The 15,119-nt window shown below is 52.5% G+C and overlaps 1 protein-coding gene across 4 annotated transcripts in view; it reads left to right on the top strand.

Moving 5' to 3' along the window:
• The first annotated feature begins 217 nt into the window (after positions 1–217).
• WT1 (WT1 transcription factor) overlaps positions 218–15,119 on the top strand; it is a 46,174-nt gene continuing 31,272 nt past the window's right edge. For 3 of the 4 annotated variants that reach the window (XM_017514274.2, XM_017514275.2, XM_017514271.2), the window contains exons 1-3: positions 218–1,054; positions 7,133–7,255; positions 7,700–7,802. In XM_017514274.2, coding sequence (XP_017369763.1) covers positions 613–1,054; positions 7,133–7,255; positions 7,700–7,802 — 668 coding nt within the window. In that variant the 5' untranslated portion in view covers positions 218–612. The remainder of the gene's footprint in view (positions 1,055–7,132; positions 7,256–7,699; positions 7,803–15,119) is intronic. The other variant, XM_017514272.2, reaches the window with a different exon arrangement.

Genomic DNA, 15,119 nt, shown 5'->3' with positions numbered 1-15,119 from the left:
ACGCGTGTTTGGTTGAAGAGGAGGGTGTCTCCAAGCGGGACGCTCCCTCGGACCCGCCCCCACCCCCGCTGCGAGGGCGCCCCCAAGGAGCAGCGCGCTGCCGGGCCGAGCTTGGGCTGCTGAGTGAATGGAGCGGCCGAGCCTCCTGGCTCCTCCTCCTACCCCCGCCGCCAGCCCCGCTTATTTGAGCTTTGGGAAGCCGGGGGCAGCCAGGCAGCTGGGGTAAGGAGTTCAAGGCAGCGCCCACACCCGGGGGCTCTCCGTCACCCGACCGCCTGTCTGCTCCCCCCTTCCTGCCCTCCCTCCCACCTACTCATTCACCCACCCACCCACCCACCCAGAGCCGGGACGGCAGCCCAGGCGCCCGGGCCCCGCCGTCTCCTCGCCGCGATCCTGGACTTCCTCTTCCCGCAAGAGCCGGCTTCCACGTGTGCCCCGGAGCCGGCGTCTCAGCACACGCTCCGCTCCGGGCCCGGGTGCCTACAGCAGCCGGCGCAGCGGGGAGTCCGGGATCCGGGCGGCATCTGGGCCAAGTTAGGCACAGCCGAGGCCAGCGCAGAACGTCTGCCGGGCCGGAGGAGCCGCGGGGAGTCCGGGGCTGAGCTGCACCAAATGGGTTCCGACGTGCGGGACCTGAACGCGCTGCTGCCGGCCGTCCCCTCGCTGGGTGGCGGCGGCGGCTGCGCCCTGCCTGTGAGCGGCGCCGCGCAGTGGGCGCCGGTGCTGGACTTTGCGCCCCCGGGCGCTTCGGCTTACGGGTCGTTGGGCGGCCCAGCGCCGCCGCCGGCTCCGCCGCCACCCCCACCGCCGCCGCCCCACTCCTTCATCAAACAGGAGCCGAGCTGGGGCGGCGCCGAGCCGCACGAGGAGCAGTGCCTGAGCGCCTTCACTGTCCACTTTTCCGGCCAGTTCACCGGCACCGCCGGAGCCTGTCGTTACGGGCCCTTCGGTCCTCCTCCGCCCAGCCAGGCGTCATCCGGCCAGGCCAGGATGTTTCCCAACGCGCCCTACCTGCCCAGCTGCCTCGAGAGCCAGCCCGGTATTCGCAATCAGGGTAAGTAGGCTGGGGAGCGCCCCCTACGCACGGGGCAGTGGAGCCAGGGGCTTCCCGCCCTAGGACACCTCCCTCTCCTACCCCATCCCAGACCGCAGCTCCTACCCGGCTGCTTCCCAAGGGCGGTGAGGGTAGCGGAAGCGGCGGCCGGGGAGGAGGCCGGTGAGTAGGAGTGTACGCACGCAGGGGCCCCCGACATCCTCCAAAGCCAGAGAGCTGGGAAGCTGACTGTTCGCCTGAGCCGGGAGGCCCTCTGGGGCCCCTTAGAGTCAGAGAGATTCTGGGATTCCGGGACTGTTAGTCCCCACGGGAATGGGACGAGGAGACCGGCGCAGTGTCTGACTTTGCCTCGGGAAGAGGTTTTGTTGATTAAGGCAACACCAAATTGTCACCAAGCGTTGGGCTTTTCAGACGTCTGGACTGTGGATTCGTAGTGGGACCAGCGCGGGGTGAGCGCCTATGCTGTGCTGCCTCCGCCGCTCTAAAATGTCCAGGAGCACCTCCAGCCCACGTAATACGGTGTTGGCACACAGTAGGTGCACATTAAGTATCATGGAGAACTAGAATGAGCAAACGCACCACCAGTCACTAAATGGCTTTCTGGAACAGTGCCGTGTGCGCGGATAGCTCCCGCGTATGGTAATGTAGAAGTGGATCTTTCTCTGGGCTTCGCTCAGGCGGCAGCCACGCAGGTTCTGTAGATGGACCAAACCTTTATTTATCCGATTCCAAGCTATGCGGGACCAGGTTCTGCCGCAGACAGTGGAAGGAGGCCCGAGCTTTGGCCTTTCTTTCAGCGCATCTGGGGCGCCTCTTTATCTTGTAAACGCGGGGCTCAGCTGGGAAAATATTTCTTCAAGACCTGGAGTTAGAACAAGGACAGGTTTACTCTCTGTGCTCAGTCAGGATACCAGGACTGACCTCGGCGCACGACAAAGTATCTTGTTGGTTTCTAGTCCCGCGCAGGCGCCCGCCCACCTCTCTTTAGCTCAGGCCGCACGGACCCGACCCTGCAATGCCCCTGCAGTTTGTCCTCTTCATTTATTCTCAGTGGATTTCTGCGCTATTGAGAACCTAAGCCAGTTCGGGTTCACTAGGTACTTTCGTAAACGCTTTACTAACACAATGGCGGATGCTTTTCCTGGAGCAAAATATCTTGAGTGCCTAAGGACTGGGATGTTGCTGGAATGCGAGGGAAGTCGAGTGTGTCTTTTGCAGGAGGTACCTTCCCCCAAAGCGCGGCAGAGGGGCTCTGCTTTGGTTGCCAGCCTTCACTCGCGCCTTCTAAACGCGCCTCTTAAGGCCAATACTACCCCAGCCCAACCAGGAGCGCCGGGCCCACCCAAAGCCCTGGAGAAATCGAAACCGCCCTTTTCGTGCGGAGAATCTGGGATCAGTGTCCCGCGGAGGAACCGCAAGCAGACCCAAGGGTCGCCTCCACTCTGTGCCTTTAGTTAGTGAAATTAGTGTTTTGTACTCAAGGGGCGTTGGGACAACTTATCGCTGAGGCTTGTGTTCTTTGATCAGATCGCGCTACCTCTATTTAGCAGGTTGAGTTACTAAGTCTCAGAGTTCCTGTCTATGAGAGAACAGCTGAGATGGGCAACCTGGAGATTGGGTCCGGCTTGAAGTTATTCTTCAGAGATGCAGAAGCGCGACCCACCATCGTCTTGGGGCTTTAAATATAGAACTCCGCAACCCATCTAAACATCTGTAACTGAGAAACCGTGAATCTCTGCATGTGTGCTATTTGGAGAGGGTTGAGAAACCGTTGAGTCCATGCCCCTGGGGCACAAAATAGTACTTTGCCATTATCGTTTTAGTACTTCTAGGGAATTTTTGAAACCTGGGCTCTGTCTCTTCAGTTTGAGTCCCTTGTCCGGCCCTCTTCAGGGCAGATCTGGTGCCTGAGGTCTTAACACCCAGAAAAGGGTGGGGTGGAACTTTGGGTTTCACAGCCAGTGGGCATTACACTTCTGGAAAATATCTGGATTCCTTATAATACACAGGCGTGGTTGCCATAGAGAAAAAGTCAAAAGGGGACCAGGACTAGCAGGTGAATGTATCCTTCCTATCCACCCTGGAGAAAAATCCCAATGGGGAGAAGGCCCCAGATTCAGGTCATACAGCCTGGAAGCGCTATCTGTAGGTTTAAGCTTTGTCTTGCAACGAAAACAGATGGGTTGAGCTTACCCAGCCATTGAGGATCATTGGGCAGCTTGGATGTGAAAAGCGCTCCAGCTTCTACCCTGGAGTGGGCAACAAGGATGGTCCTAGAGAATCTGGATTTATTCTTTTGATTTCCAGGGTTCCTGCTGCTTTCCCAGGAATGCAGGGTCTGGCCTGAGACTTAGGCTGTGAGAGGCAAGGGCATCAACTCTCTCAAAAACGTGGAAATGGCCATCAGAGCGCTAAGGCCAAACCCTAGGGGAGAGGAACTGTGGTTGTCTCTGGATCCCTAGGGCAGCCTAGCCATGGTGCACAGGCAGGGGCAATTGCTGGTACTCACTCACAAGCCTTCACAAAACTTCACTAGCATGTTCATTTTTTAATTTCTTAAATAGTGTACCTGGCAGCCTAATCTTGTAAACATTAATTTAGCAAACATCAGTCACCTACTTGGCCAGGCACTGGGGAGTGAATATTAATTAAGACAATGGCCTCAAGAACCTTTGCAAGAAGCTCACAGCCTGATCCTGGAGAAGCCCTTGTTTTGAATGAAGAAATCCAGGCTTTATGAGATTAGGTGGCAGAGCTGGGATTTGAACCCAGACCATTCCAGGGTGTTTCTACTCCTTTTCCAGGGATCTTGGCCCCACTGTTGAGACAGATTTCTTCTGGCCTGCTGGAGGAGCGCCAAACTCTTAGTCCATGTGTAAGGGTTGAAGGGTTTGTGAAGGCAGAAGTGGGGGTGAGGACTTGGGTAGCCCCAGACTAGATGCAAGGCTTAGGGAGGAGGGGAAGAAAAGCTTGCTAGGGCCGGAGGCAGTGGCTCACGCCTGTAATCCCAGCACTTCGGGAGGCCAGGGAGGTTGGATCACCTGAGATCAGAAGTTTGAGACCAGCCTTACCAACATGGTGAAACAACCAACTCTACTAAGAATCCAAAAACAAAGCTGGGCGTGATGGCGTGCGCCTGTATTCCCAGCTACTTGAGGCTGAGGCATGAGAATCGCTTGAAACGGGGGGGGGGGGGGGGGGGGGGGGGGGGGGGGGGGGGGGGGGGGGGGGGGGGGGGGGGGGTGCAGAGGTTGCGGTGAGCTGAGATTGTGCCACTGCACTGCAGCCTGGGCGACAGAAAAACTCCGTCTCAAAAAAAAATAAAAAGGTTGCTTGCTAGTCTACGCCTGATCCCGCAGCCCGTCGGGCTGGCAGAACGCTGGCATGATCAGGCCTGGGATAATCAGGCCACCCAGGGTCAGGTGCGGAAGCTGCGAAGACCGAGGGCCAAAGGCTCCCCCTTTCGGTCACGTACGAGAGGGTATTTTGTTAGGGGACGGGTTTTCCCGGATCCCGGTGCAGCTGCAGTCTTCGTTTTCAGCCTTCCGATCACCTTCCTGGCTGAGTCTGCTGTCCATTTCACCCCTCAGCTCTCCCAGCCTGGCTGGGCCAGGCGGTTCCCCGCTTCTCTGCTGTCGCGGGCGGGGGAGGAGGGCGCAGAGCGCGTCTCGCCTCTTCGATCGCGGTCAAGGTTGCGCTCCTTTCCCGGGCCGGGATTAACCGTGGGAAAGGCGCTACCTTGGCCACTCATGTCTCTCCCTCCAAGGGCTGTGCAAGGAGGTTTTGAACACGCTGCTCCTTCTAGCCGGCAGCTGTCCCTCCCCCGGCCTCTGCCCCCGCACTCTCTGCGCCAGGCCCAGAGCGGGGTCCAGGGACAGTGAGCTCTAATCAAACCCGCGTCCGATAAGCTTCTAATTAAAAGAGACCTCCCTCCGCTCCGCAGGCGCTTTCACCACTGCCCCTTCCGGGGGGAGCTGAAGAAAGGGTTCGAGGCCAGTCTCTACCCGCCGCTGAGGTCTGCGTGTCCCGTCTGGGAGGGGGCCTAGGAAGCCTCCCGGGCCACGGGTATCCTTGGGCCCGAGTTCTGGGGTGCGGACGGACGTCGCGAGCGTGGGTGCCGCAGCCGGGGACCCACGGCCCTCGCCGGGCACACAGTTGCATAGCAGGGCTCTGAGGATTGCGCAGTGCCCCGGGTCCCTGACTACTCATCGGCTCAGGAATGGAGAAGGGTTCGTCTAGAGAAAACTTCTTTGTCGCTTCTATTTCTCCTCTCTCTTTCTTTCTTTAAAAAAGTTTCCTTTTAGAAATTGGGCTTTCCCTCTGGGCAATAGTGGGTGCCCCGAGCCAAATTTCGTTTGTAAGCTGATCTATAGGCATCAAATAGGGCCAGGCCTCAGGTTTCAAAAGGAAGTCTCTGGAAGCCCAAGCATACTCACCCTCGCCTGAGAGCTAACGGGGCCGGGGGTTATCTTCGCCCACTTAGCAGGCGAGAAATGGAGGCCCTCTGGGGTCATGCAGATGATAAAAGCTGGTGACTTTTCAAATCTCGAACGTGTAGTGCTGAGCGGTGTGTGAGATTTAAGCCTGGACCTGTATTATCCTGGAGTTAGGATTTGCCTTTTCCTTTCTTCCCTTGTACTCTGCCACACCATCCTCCAGGCTCCTACCTCTGTTGCCCCGGAGAGGGCAAAGGAAGCTTGTTTTTTTCTTTCTTTCTTTTCTTGGGTCGGGGGCTGCAGTGTGTGCATGTGTGTTTCTAAACTAGAGGTAAGGATGCCTGGGGTCACTGCTTGCTCATAAGCTCAGTCCTGCTTAAGTCTTTGGAGGCACTTGTTGCAGAACTTCGATCAAATTGGGTAAGAGTGGGAGAATGGGTGATGTCTGATGCAACTTACTCCTGAGAATTTTGTGAAGTTTGGAGACCCAGGACAGCCGCGGGGCCAGGAGGATCTGAGGCTGGCGGGGTGGCCCTGCCAGGATCCCAGAGGAGCAGCTCTCCTTTGCCGTTGTGCCTGGACCTCAGGCCACAGACTCCGGAAATTATAGAGGAATGGACCCCACCCTTGGGTTCCAGGGCCAAGGACAGACCTTTAACGAATGATGCTTTTCCGCAGAGGCAACAACAGCTTTCCAGAAGCTTGTGGGGGTATATGTTTAAAGCAATTTAGTAACAAAAATCATAAAAGACTTTGTTTGCCAACTGAGGCACTACGTGCTTTTTCCCACTTTTGGAGACGTGTAAGAATGCCAGAATTACCCTGGGGGTAAACTGAGGCGGAGGACCCAAGCACTACCATGGCGGGAAAGGGAGATAGAGTGTCAGGCACCCTCTAAAGGAAACTGATTGTCCCCCTGGAGAGCAAGGAAGTTGGCTCCTAGGGCAGTGGTCATGGTCGGCCTGGGCACAATGTGGGTCCCACAGGGGAAGGAGGAGAGCGCATGTTGCCATCTGAAGGCCTAACTGGAAGGGGGCCTTGTTTCCCCCTCACCAGCTTTCCCTTGGGCCTCGGGTGTCGCGGTGTCGGGTTGGGTAGTCCCAGATAGATAACATTACTCGGCAATTACTCTTCCCATTTTTAAGACCAGGCCATTTAACTGGCTCCGAGTAATTAATGAAAGTTGAGGCGCAGGCCACTGATTTACAGCTCGGAGTCAGCGTGGGGTTAGCCCAGTAGATCCATTTCACTTGCCCGCACTGCTCCTGCCCTATAGCTGCGGAGTTTGTTTTTTGGGGGTGAACAACTTTGTTGATCAGGCGACGAGTTTTATACTTAACCTGCCAGAGGTTCGCTGCAGAAGCGGCAGAGACAATGGAAGACTGAGGCATGAATAAATTGGGAAAAAGCGAGGTCGGGGCTTTAGTTGGAAAGGGTGGAGAAGCCTGTCCAGAGATCGCATCCAGGGGCTTGGGTAGTCTTTCCGCTGAAAGTCCCGGGGGCTGGTGGGGCGATAGTCTCCTCCGCTGGGGTTCCGAATGCGGGGTTCAGCGCACCCCCCCACCAGTGGCTGGTTCAGACCCACAGTCCCTGTCTCGGGAGAACCCCGCTGACCTTGTGCTTCTCTCCGCCCCTCCCGCAGGTTACAGCACGGTCACCTTCGACGGGACGCCCAGCTACGGTCACACGCCCTCGCACCACGCGGCGCAGTTTTCCAACCACTCCTTCAAGCACGAGGACCCCATGGGCCAGCAGGGCTCGCTGGGTAAGCCGGCGAGAACCAAGTGGAGTCCCTCTCCCCTTCTTCTATGCTATTCCTCCCTCCCCCTAGGAATTCCCAACCCACAGCAAATTAGGTAAAGGAGGACATCTAAAAGACCTTAGAAATCATTGGCCCAATGACACTGTATTTAAAGGAAAAGATTGGATCTTCCTCCATCCCAAGTACGTTAGGGACATCGCCATCGCCCTCCAACCAAGTCTACGAATGTCTGGAGGGCCTTTTGGGTGCACCGCGCGGCGACTGCTAGGAGAATGTAAAATGAGGCTTAGCTCGTTGCATTGTGGACGGCCTTGCTCTGCACACCCCGCATCCAGGCCCCAGTGCCCCAGGCTCAGGATCTCGCGTCTCCCCCAACCCCTGCCCCAAAGCGTGTTACCCTGAGCCCTTGGGGCGCACTCGCTCAATTGTCCTCGGCTCTCTCTGCAGGTGAGCAGCAGTACTCGGTGCCGCCCCCAGTCTACGGCTGCCATACCCCCACCGACAGCTGCACCGGCAGCCAGGCTTTGCTGCTAAGGACTCCCTACAGCAGGTAGGAAGGCGCTGGGCATCGCGTCTGGGTCCCTGGGACCCCTGAGGGAACGCACGAGCCGGCGGACTTGGGAACGCCCCAGCCGGGCAACCCTGACTGCTGGCCTGCAGGGTCTTGGGGGCACGAGACGCCTCGACCCCAATACTGCTTAGAGGAAATTAAAGCTGATCTCCCCGGTGTTTGAGTTGTTCTTATTTTGTATAAAAATGAGGACAATTACTGTTTGGAGCTGAAGAAGAAGGAGCGGCGCTCTAAAAGTTATTATTTTTAGAAGGTCTTTACTGGGAGGAATTTGCCTTGTCGGGACTAAAGATTAAACGCGGAGTCCACTCCCACTCGGTTCTGAGACCTTAAACCCATCCATTGGCCACACCTGTCAGACTACTTCGAAGGCGCGAACCCTCGGCCACAGCCTTCTCCCCACCTCAACCCTTCATGGTTTCGGCCCGCTGCAGCACTTTGTGAGCGTAGTTCCCAGCGCCCCTGCTACGCTCTCTGGTGAGCCCCCAGCCCGGGTGTGGGACGGAGGTCGGATTGCAGCAGGACCCTGCGGGGAGGCTGCTCTGGCCCGCGTGGGACCTTCTTCCTGTGCGCGGGAGGCCTCAAGGCCAGCTTCATTCCCCTCCAAGCTTTTCTCCGGTCCGTGCTTCCTCTTCTCGCCTCTCGCTCCACTTCTCTCCCCCAAATTTCTTCTTCAACTTTGGGTGAACTTGGCCGGCCGCCCGCGTCTGCGATAGGGTTGCCTAGTAACTGCGGCGCACATCAGCCTGCGCGGGGCGGGAAGGTGGGGCGGGGGCCGGGGAGCGGCCTCGCGCGGCTTGTGCGGCCAGGGATTGGGCGCGCATGACCTCATAGCCCCCCTCCTCCTGGGTGCTCCTGGATCCTGACACCGGCTGCCCCCAAACCCATCCCCATCCTCCTGCCCCTCCGCGCGGGGACCCGGGGCTGACGTCAAGGGAAGGAGGTAGTGAGGTCATGAAGGAAGGAAAAGCGCCTGCCCTGGGAGATTGGGTGGGGGAGTGGCCGTGCCTGGGGGATCGTCCCGTCCCGCAGGTGGAGGAGGGGCGGGAGTCCTAGATCCGGAGCGAGGCGCAGCCCTAGGCCCTTGCTGCCTTTGCGAGAGTGAGCCCGGGGCTGGCCTGACTCCCGCATCTAAGGCTCTCTTTCCCGGGAGTTCCTAGAGAGGTGCAGGGACGCGCCCCTTCTGTTTCTAACACGTGAGACTCGCGGACTGGGGAAACCTTTTTTTTTTTTTTTTTTCCTCAGAACATCCGGTTTATCTTTTCGAATCTTGGATTCCTCATCACATTTTCTTGGGGGACGGGGAGGCAGGCAGTGGGCAAGGAAATGAAATGGTCGCACCTCCCCATCCTTATTTTTCTGCCTCCCTAGCTAGAAATCATTCCTGTTCTGCACCGCAGGCACGGCATTCTGCCCCAAGCCTGCCAGCTCAGCGCCTCTCCTCGGGGGGTCAAGTCCCTGGAATGGGGGCAGGATTCGCACCTATTCTCCGCGGTCAGTCTCCTCCCCTAGCAGAACTGGCAGCGGGGCCGTTGCCGTTCTTCCAGAGTAGCTGCTCCCGTCCATTGCCAGGGTGTCAATGCTGTTATTCTAGTAGCCATCAGGAGGGCTGTTGGAACGGTTCCCGCGTAATGACCTTGGTCCACCCCTTCCTCCTTGGCTCCTGTGGACTCAGTTGGTGTCTCACACTAGGCTGGGAGAAGACCTTGTTGCTGGAGTGGGCGCTGTTGAGATGGGAAGTTTTCTTGGGGGTTGGGGGCTGTGAAGTCATTGCAGTCCGTGCATCAGTGACACACACATCCCCTACTCCCCTCTCCCAAGGCGAGATTCTCACCCTGTGGGACCCTAGGAAGGGGTCCATCAGAGGACCTGGCAGCCGTGAAAGAGGAGTACAAGAAAAAGCGATCACTATCGCTGGTTTAATAGCAATTCTCCAGGGTGCCTGTGGTGGATTTTGACTTAGGTCTGACTTTGTGGTTGCCAGGGAAGTAGGAAAAATTACATACATTTTACAATTTCTAATCCAGCCTCTGATTGGCCACTGTTTTAAGCACTTTGTCGAATTCACCTTTCAGAAGTATTTGTTTTTTTTCTTTATAATTCATGAACTTTCTTTTGTCCTGTTATTTTTACACGAATCCAATAAAAATACTATTTTTTTCCTCTCACAGAAAATTTCCTGAATAGTAACATCTCAAAAAAGAATTTGTGACCCCTGTTGGAAGAGGTTGTTCCCTTGAAATTTGTACTGTCTGGATCTGGAAAGCTCCATTCAACCTAAATTAACATTTCCAGTTTTCAAAGATCCTGTGCTTTCCTTGCAGTCTAAAGATGAATGGGCAGGTATAGGGATATTTTAAAACTGGGTTTCTGCACCAACATTACCGCAGTTACATGGTTTTCTTCTTTCCCACTCCTAAACAAGTTTGAAAGAGTATTTAAATGCTTTTGTGAATGCAGTGTTTGAAAACGCATAAAAATAGAGCTGAACTTTAATTGCTTAACAGCCTAACCTTTGGATTTTAGATATTCAGTGGTCCCTAGTTTCATTCATTTTTCTGTCTAAAATTTGGGATTTTCTAGGGAAACCTTGCTTGTATTTTGTTTGCCTTGCTGCATTTGACCCCCTGAGGCTGACTGCCCAGCTTTTCCCCCTCCCCTACTGAACTTTTTTCTCCCCAGTCTTTTTTTTTTTTTTTTTTTTTTGAGACGGGGTTTCACTCTGTCACACGGAGTGCAATGGTGCAATCTTGGCTCACTGCAACTCCATCTCCTGGGTTTAAGCAATTTTCATGCCTCAGCTTCTCAAGTAGCTGAGATTACAGGTGCCTACCACCACACCTGGCTAATTTTTGTATTTTTAGTAGTGACAGGGTTTCACCATGTTGCTCAGGCTGGTCTCAAACTCCTGACCTCAGCTAATACACCCACTTTGGCCTCGAAAAGTGCTGGGACTACAGGTATGAGCCACCGCACCGGGCCTCTCCCCAGTCTTTGGATCTACTTTCCCTTGCCAGCCTAAAAGAAAGGTAATGGTACAGATTTGACATTAAATAAGCAGAGTACAGTGTGGAGTGTGCTTTGAGGACTTTTTCAAAATCCCAGTTCTTTCCTTGTCCCCCACACAATTCGCTCCTTTCTCTCAGGTGACAGATCTGAGGGGTTGCAGCTGCATATTTATTTGTTGTGGCTATGAACAGCAGTGAATAGAAAATGTACCCAATCAACAACTTACGGGAAGTGACGGGGTGATTTTCTCCATCCTCCTTACCCTCTCCCTTCATGTAGAACTTGGGTGGAGTTTTGTGTAAAGGTCACTAGCATTTCTGAAACCAGGTGTTTGCCCTCATGGAACCCAGTGATCATTGCTGGATGAAAGCATGAGTCTTTATAATGTAATAACTGAAATTTATTACATGCCGACTATGTTGCTGTGTACGACGTTAAATGGTTCACTCAGTTTACTCATTTAACCCTTCTGACTACTCTTTGAGGCAGGTACTATAAGTTCTAGTTTACTGATGAGGAAATAAGTTCAGCCTCAAAGTAACTTGCCCAAGATCACATGGTACATGAGAATCAGAATCAGGATTTGATCCTCAGTCTCTGACTTCACAGCCCACCTGTGCTCTGAATCACCGAGTGACACTAGACTATGCAGGATTCCCCACCTGATTTTCCCCCTGTGTAGTCAGTGTATCACTTTTGCTGATAAATCATAAGAGCACGTGCTTCTGTAGACTTACCATGTACCAGGTATCACTGTAAGCACTTTGCAAGTATAGACTTATTTAATCCACCAGGGACTCTCTGAGGGACACAACAGGTTCTCACTCCCATTTTACAGAGGAGGAAACTGAAGCCCTGAGAGGTAAATTTCCCCAGTGTGACAGAGTTAAGGGATGACGGGAGTTGTGTTCAAATTCAAGTAACACACCTCCAGAATCCATCCTTCTACCCTCTGCATTTGCTTTCTCTCTAGATGGATAAGTGCCATTCTCTCTTTGAAGGTGGCATCTGTCCTCAGTCTTACTAGAGGATGATCTTCTACTTCCCACAGTTGTGAAAGAAGTCCAGTTACCTACGACTTTTACCCATAGTTTTCAATAGAAAGTTCTTAGTGGTTTAGGACAGTGTTTTCCCTGAAGGCCATTATCAGAAGCAGACTTGAGCCTTCTCCTGAAGTCCTAACTCACAAAGCAGCTGTCTTTGAAACTCCAGACTCCTCCAGCTTCATCTTTACCACTGGGTGTGAACTGTTAGGGTGAAGTTCAATCCAGAATCGCAGGGCAGAGACCTTTCTCCCTGTCCATCCAGACCCAGGAAGAATGACTGCTTCCAGGACCATCCTGATTTGGGCTTGCCCAGAGAGAAGGTCCCGGGGAAAAGCATTCCCCTATCAGTGCAGGGAGTAGTGGGGTCCAACCTTAATAGGCACAATTCCCCCACTACTGTCTACCTAGAAAAGGCAGCTAGCTCGGCCTTTTCTGCTCTCTTTCCTTCCCAGAGTCCCTTTGCCTCATCTGTTTGCTGACCTCCTTGGAGACCCCCGTCCTTGAAAGATTGATCCTCATAGCTACTTTGAAAAGTTCTGTGCACTGTGTTTGAAAAATATTTCTATGCACACTGATTGTTTCTTTTAGGCATTCTAGTACTTTCATTTTCCTTTTGCTGTTTTATTTGGTATGCATAGTCTTCGTTAGCAACTGTGCTACCAATTTAAATGAGGATATTTCCTTTTGCTGTGCTTTTGCCTGTTAGCAGGTAAAACCACTCGGACTCTGGAAGCTATCATTGATTGTCTGTTTTGGATTGAATGTTGATGATTCACAAATGGCGACATTGACAGTGGAGCCTGTTACAAATAGATTGTTTTTCATGTGAGAGAAACTTACTTAGCAGCTGTAGAGTTTCTGGGAAATCTTGGGTTCCACAACTCAGTGAGAAGTGCTAATCCACCACTTGGGTTGGCCTTCAACATAAACATAAATCAGATGACAGCCCATGCCCCCAAAATAAAATGATAATTAACAATACCTCTTTCACTTGTGTACCTATGCACATTTTACACTGTCTTTTCACTTTGTACAAAATCAGTATTTGTTTACCACATAGATGGACAGAAGGTAGAAGGTCTGAAATGGCTTCCAGGGTGATGGGCAATGTTCTCAAAGCCACAGGCTTGAATTAAACTCGTCTCCAGGGAGGAGGAAAAATCTAGTTCCAAATATTCCTGTAGCTTTTGTGCTGACCAAGTGTTTATTAATAGAAATTGAATCCCCAGTGGGTTTTTCTTTGGTTAGCTGGTGAGCTTGAGAGAAATTACAATACCAAGAGAGTGACTGTGAAATAATTATTCATCATGGCCTGCTGGGCAGAAATTTCTAGGCAAGCAGGCTGCAAGGCACCTCAAAGGGAAGAGCACAGGAAAAGGGTGTGTGGAAGTCTGGCTGCACCCTCTGTTAGGTTATTAGGTAGAGGTAAACTCACAGAGGCCTTCTGTTGGTGTGGGGCACAGCTATGACAGAAAAAGCTGGAAACATGAATTCTAATCACAGATGCCAGTTATCTCTACTTTGAGCCTTTTTTACTTTACTTTTTGGATCATCTTCCATGATGTTACCTTGCCAGCCAGCAACTATGTGGCAGAGATGACCCTAATCTCAGCCAGGTTAGATGGTTCTATTCCCTTGATGACATGAATTATTCTGCAGAATGTAATAAACAGACTTAAAGATGAAAATGTGCTTGAATCACACATGCATTTGAGGAGTGGGGGAGTTCTCGTCTAGATAATAGCCGAGTTTTTTTTTCTTCCTTTCTTTTTATGCAGAGGTCAAGAACTTAATAATACTGCAGTTCAGGCCAAAACAAACTCTATATGATCTACTACTGATTTCCTTTTAAGCTCCCCCTTTTTGCTAGGACTGACTTCCTTTTATTTTACTCCAACTTGCATTAATCCCAGTTATAGAAGTTTCTTTCCTCTTTCCCTTGCCTCCAACTTCAAACATTCTTACGTAGGAAACAAGTGACTTTTTTTTTTTAAAGATCTACTTAAAAAATATAAAGAACACCATGACTTTTGGAATACATTTTGGCAGCCTGCAATTTGAGAGTTCACTTCCGAACAGGCAGAGTTAGACGGTTGGAGCTGAAATGCCTACGTGACCACAGTGGTCGCTGTAAGCCAAACCACCTGCTTATCTCATCTCCTCTGGGAATGAGGTGGTCAGCACCTACAGTGGTTACTGAGTAATTAGATGCTTCATTTGCCAGAGGCTGTATATTCCTTGAATGAAACTGCCTCTTTCCACGGGCTTTCATGATGAGAGCAGGGTGTTGAGCGATTGCCCAAAGAGATCAGAGCCTGAGCACGCTTGGGCCCAGTACTTTTAGCTCCAGTTCACATTTTTGTCCTCTCCCCAGCAGCCGTTATTGTCCTTGCTGTCATTGACTTCCACGTGAAAGGTTGTGCCAGCCAGGCCCACTGACTGAGCAGCAAGGAGCCCCAGCCAGCAGAAGGCAGGATGTGGTTGAAACTGTGCTCTGATCCTATCTCTGGCCTCAGGAAACCTATTAGTAGCTTGGGGATTTTCTGAAAGTCCTTCTCTCCCATAGTCCTCTTCACCGTCTCTCCTCTTCTGAGAGTTTCAGGCTAAGCAGTCAAGACAGCTAGAATCGCAAAGTGGTCTTCTACTGGGATCTTGGCACACTGTCCTTAGTGAGCTGAAGAGGACACATGGGGCATCTTGCAGCATTGTCATTTTCTAGAGACTGAATAGGTCACGATGCTCCCTGGAGCCTATTCCCTTTCACCTCCAGACTCTTTTCTGTATTGCTATTATTATATGAATGGTAGTGAGGGGATGAGGCTCAGAGGCCACATAATGCCAGGGTGCCTTCATAGGGGCAGGGCAGAGTGAGGGTGGTGGCACCAGGCACACCAGCACTAGGCCTGTTTTTGTGTCTCAATCCTTATCTAATAAATGGGGACTCATAATTACATCTGCCTCACAAAGTTGTGAGCAGTATTGAGAATGTGTGAAAGTGCTGTGCAAAACTTGGTAGGTTAGAACAAATTAAAGTATATTATCTGTATTGTCTTCAAAGGGCCATTAAGGGCATTACTTTCTATGGACCTCACAACATTCCGGTACAGTTGGACTGATTGAGATTAATATTCCCATTGGACAGATGAGAAAACTGAGGGGCAGGGAGCTGCACTGATTTGCTCAATGTCCCAAAACTTATAGAATATCACTGTCCAGTAGAAACATAACACAAGCCATACAT

The sequence above is a fragment of the Cebus imitator genome, unplaced genomic scaffold, assembly GCF_001604975.1.
Source record: "Cebus imitator isolate Cc_AM_T3 unplaced genomic scaffold, Cebus_imitator-1.0 Scaffold521, whole genome shotgun sequence".
Taxonomy (NCBI): Eukaryota; Metazoa; Chordata; class Mammalia; order Primates; family Cebidae; genus Cebus; species Cebus imitator.
Note: the sequence above shows the minus strand (reverse complement) of the source record. Positions and strands in the feature narration are given on the sequence as shown.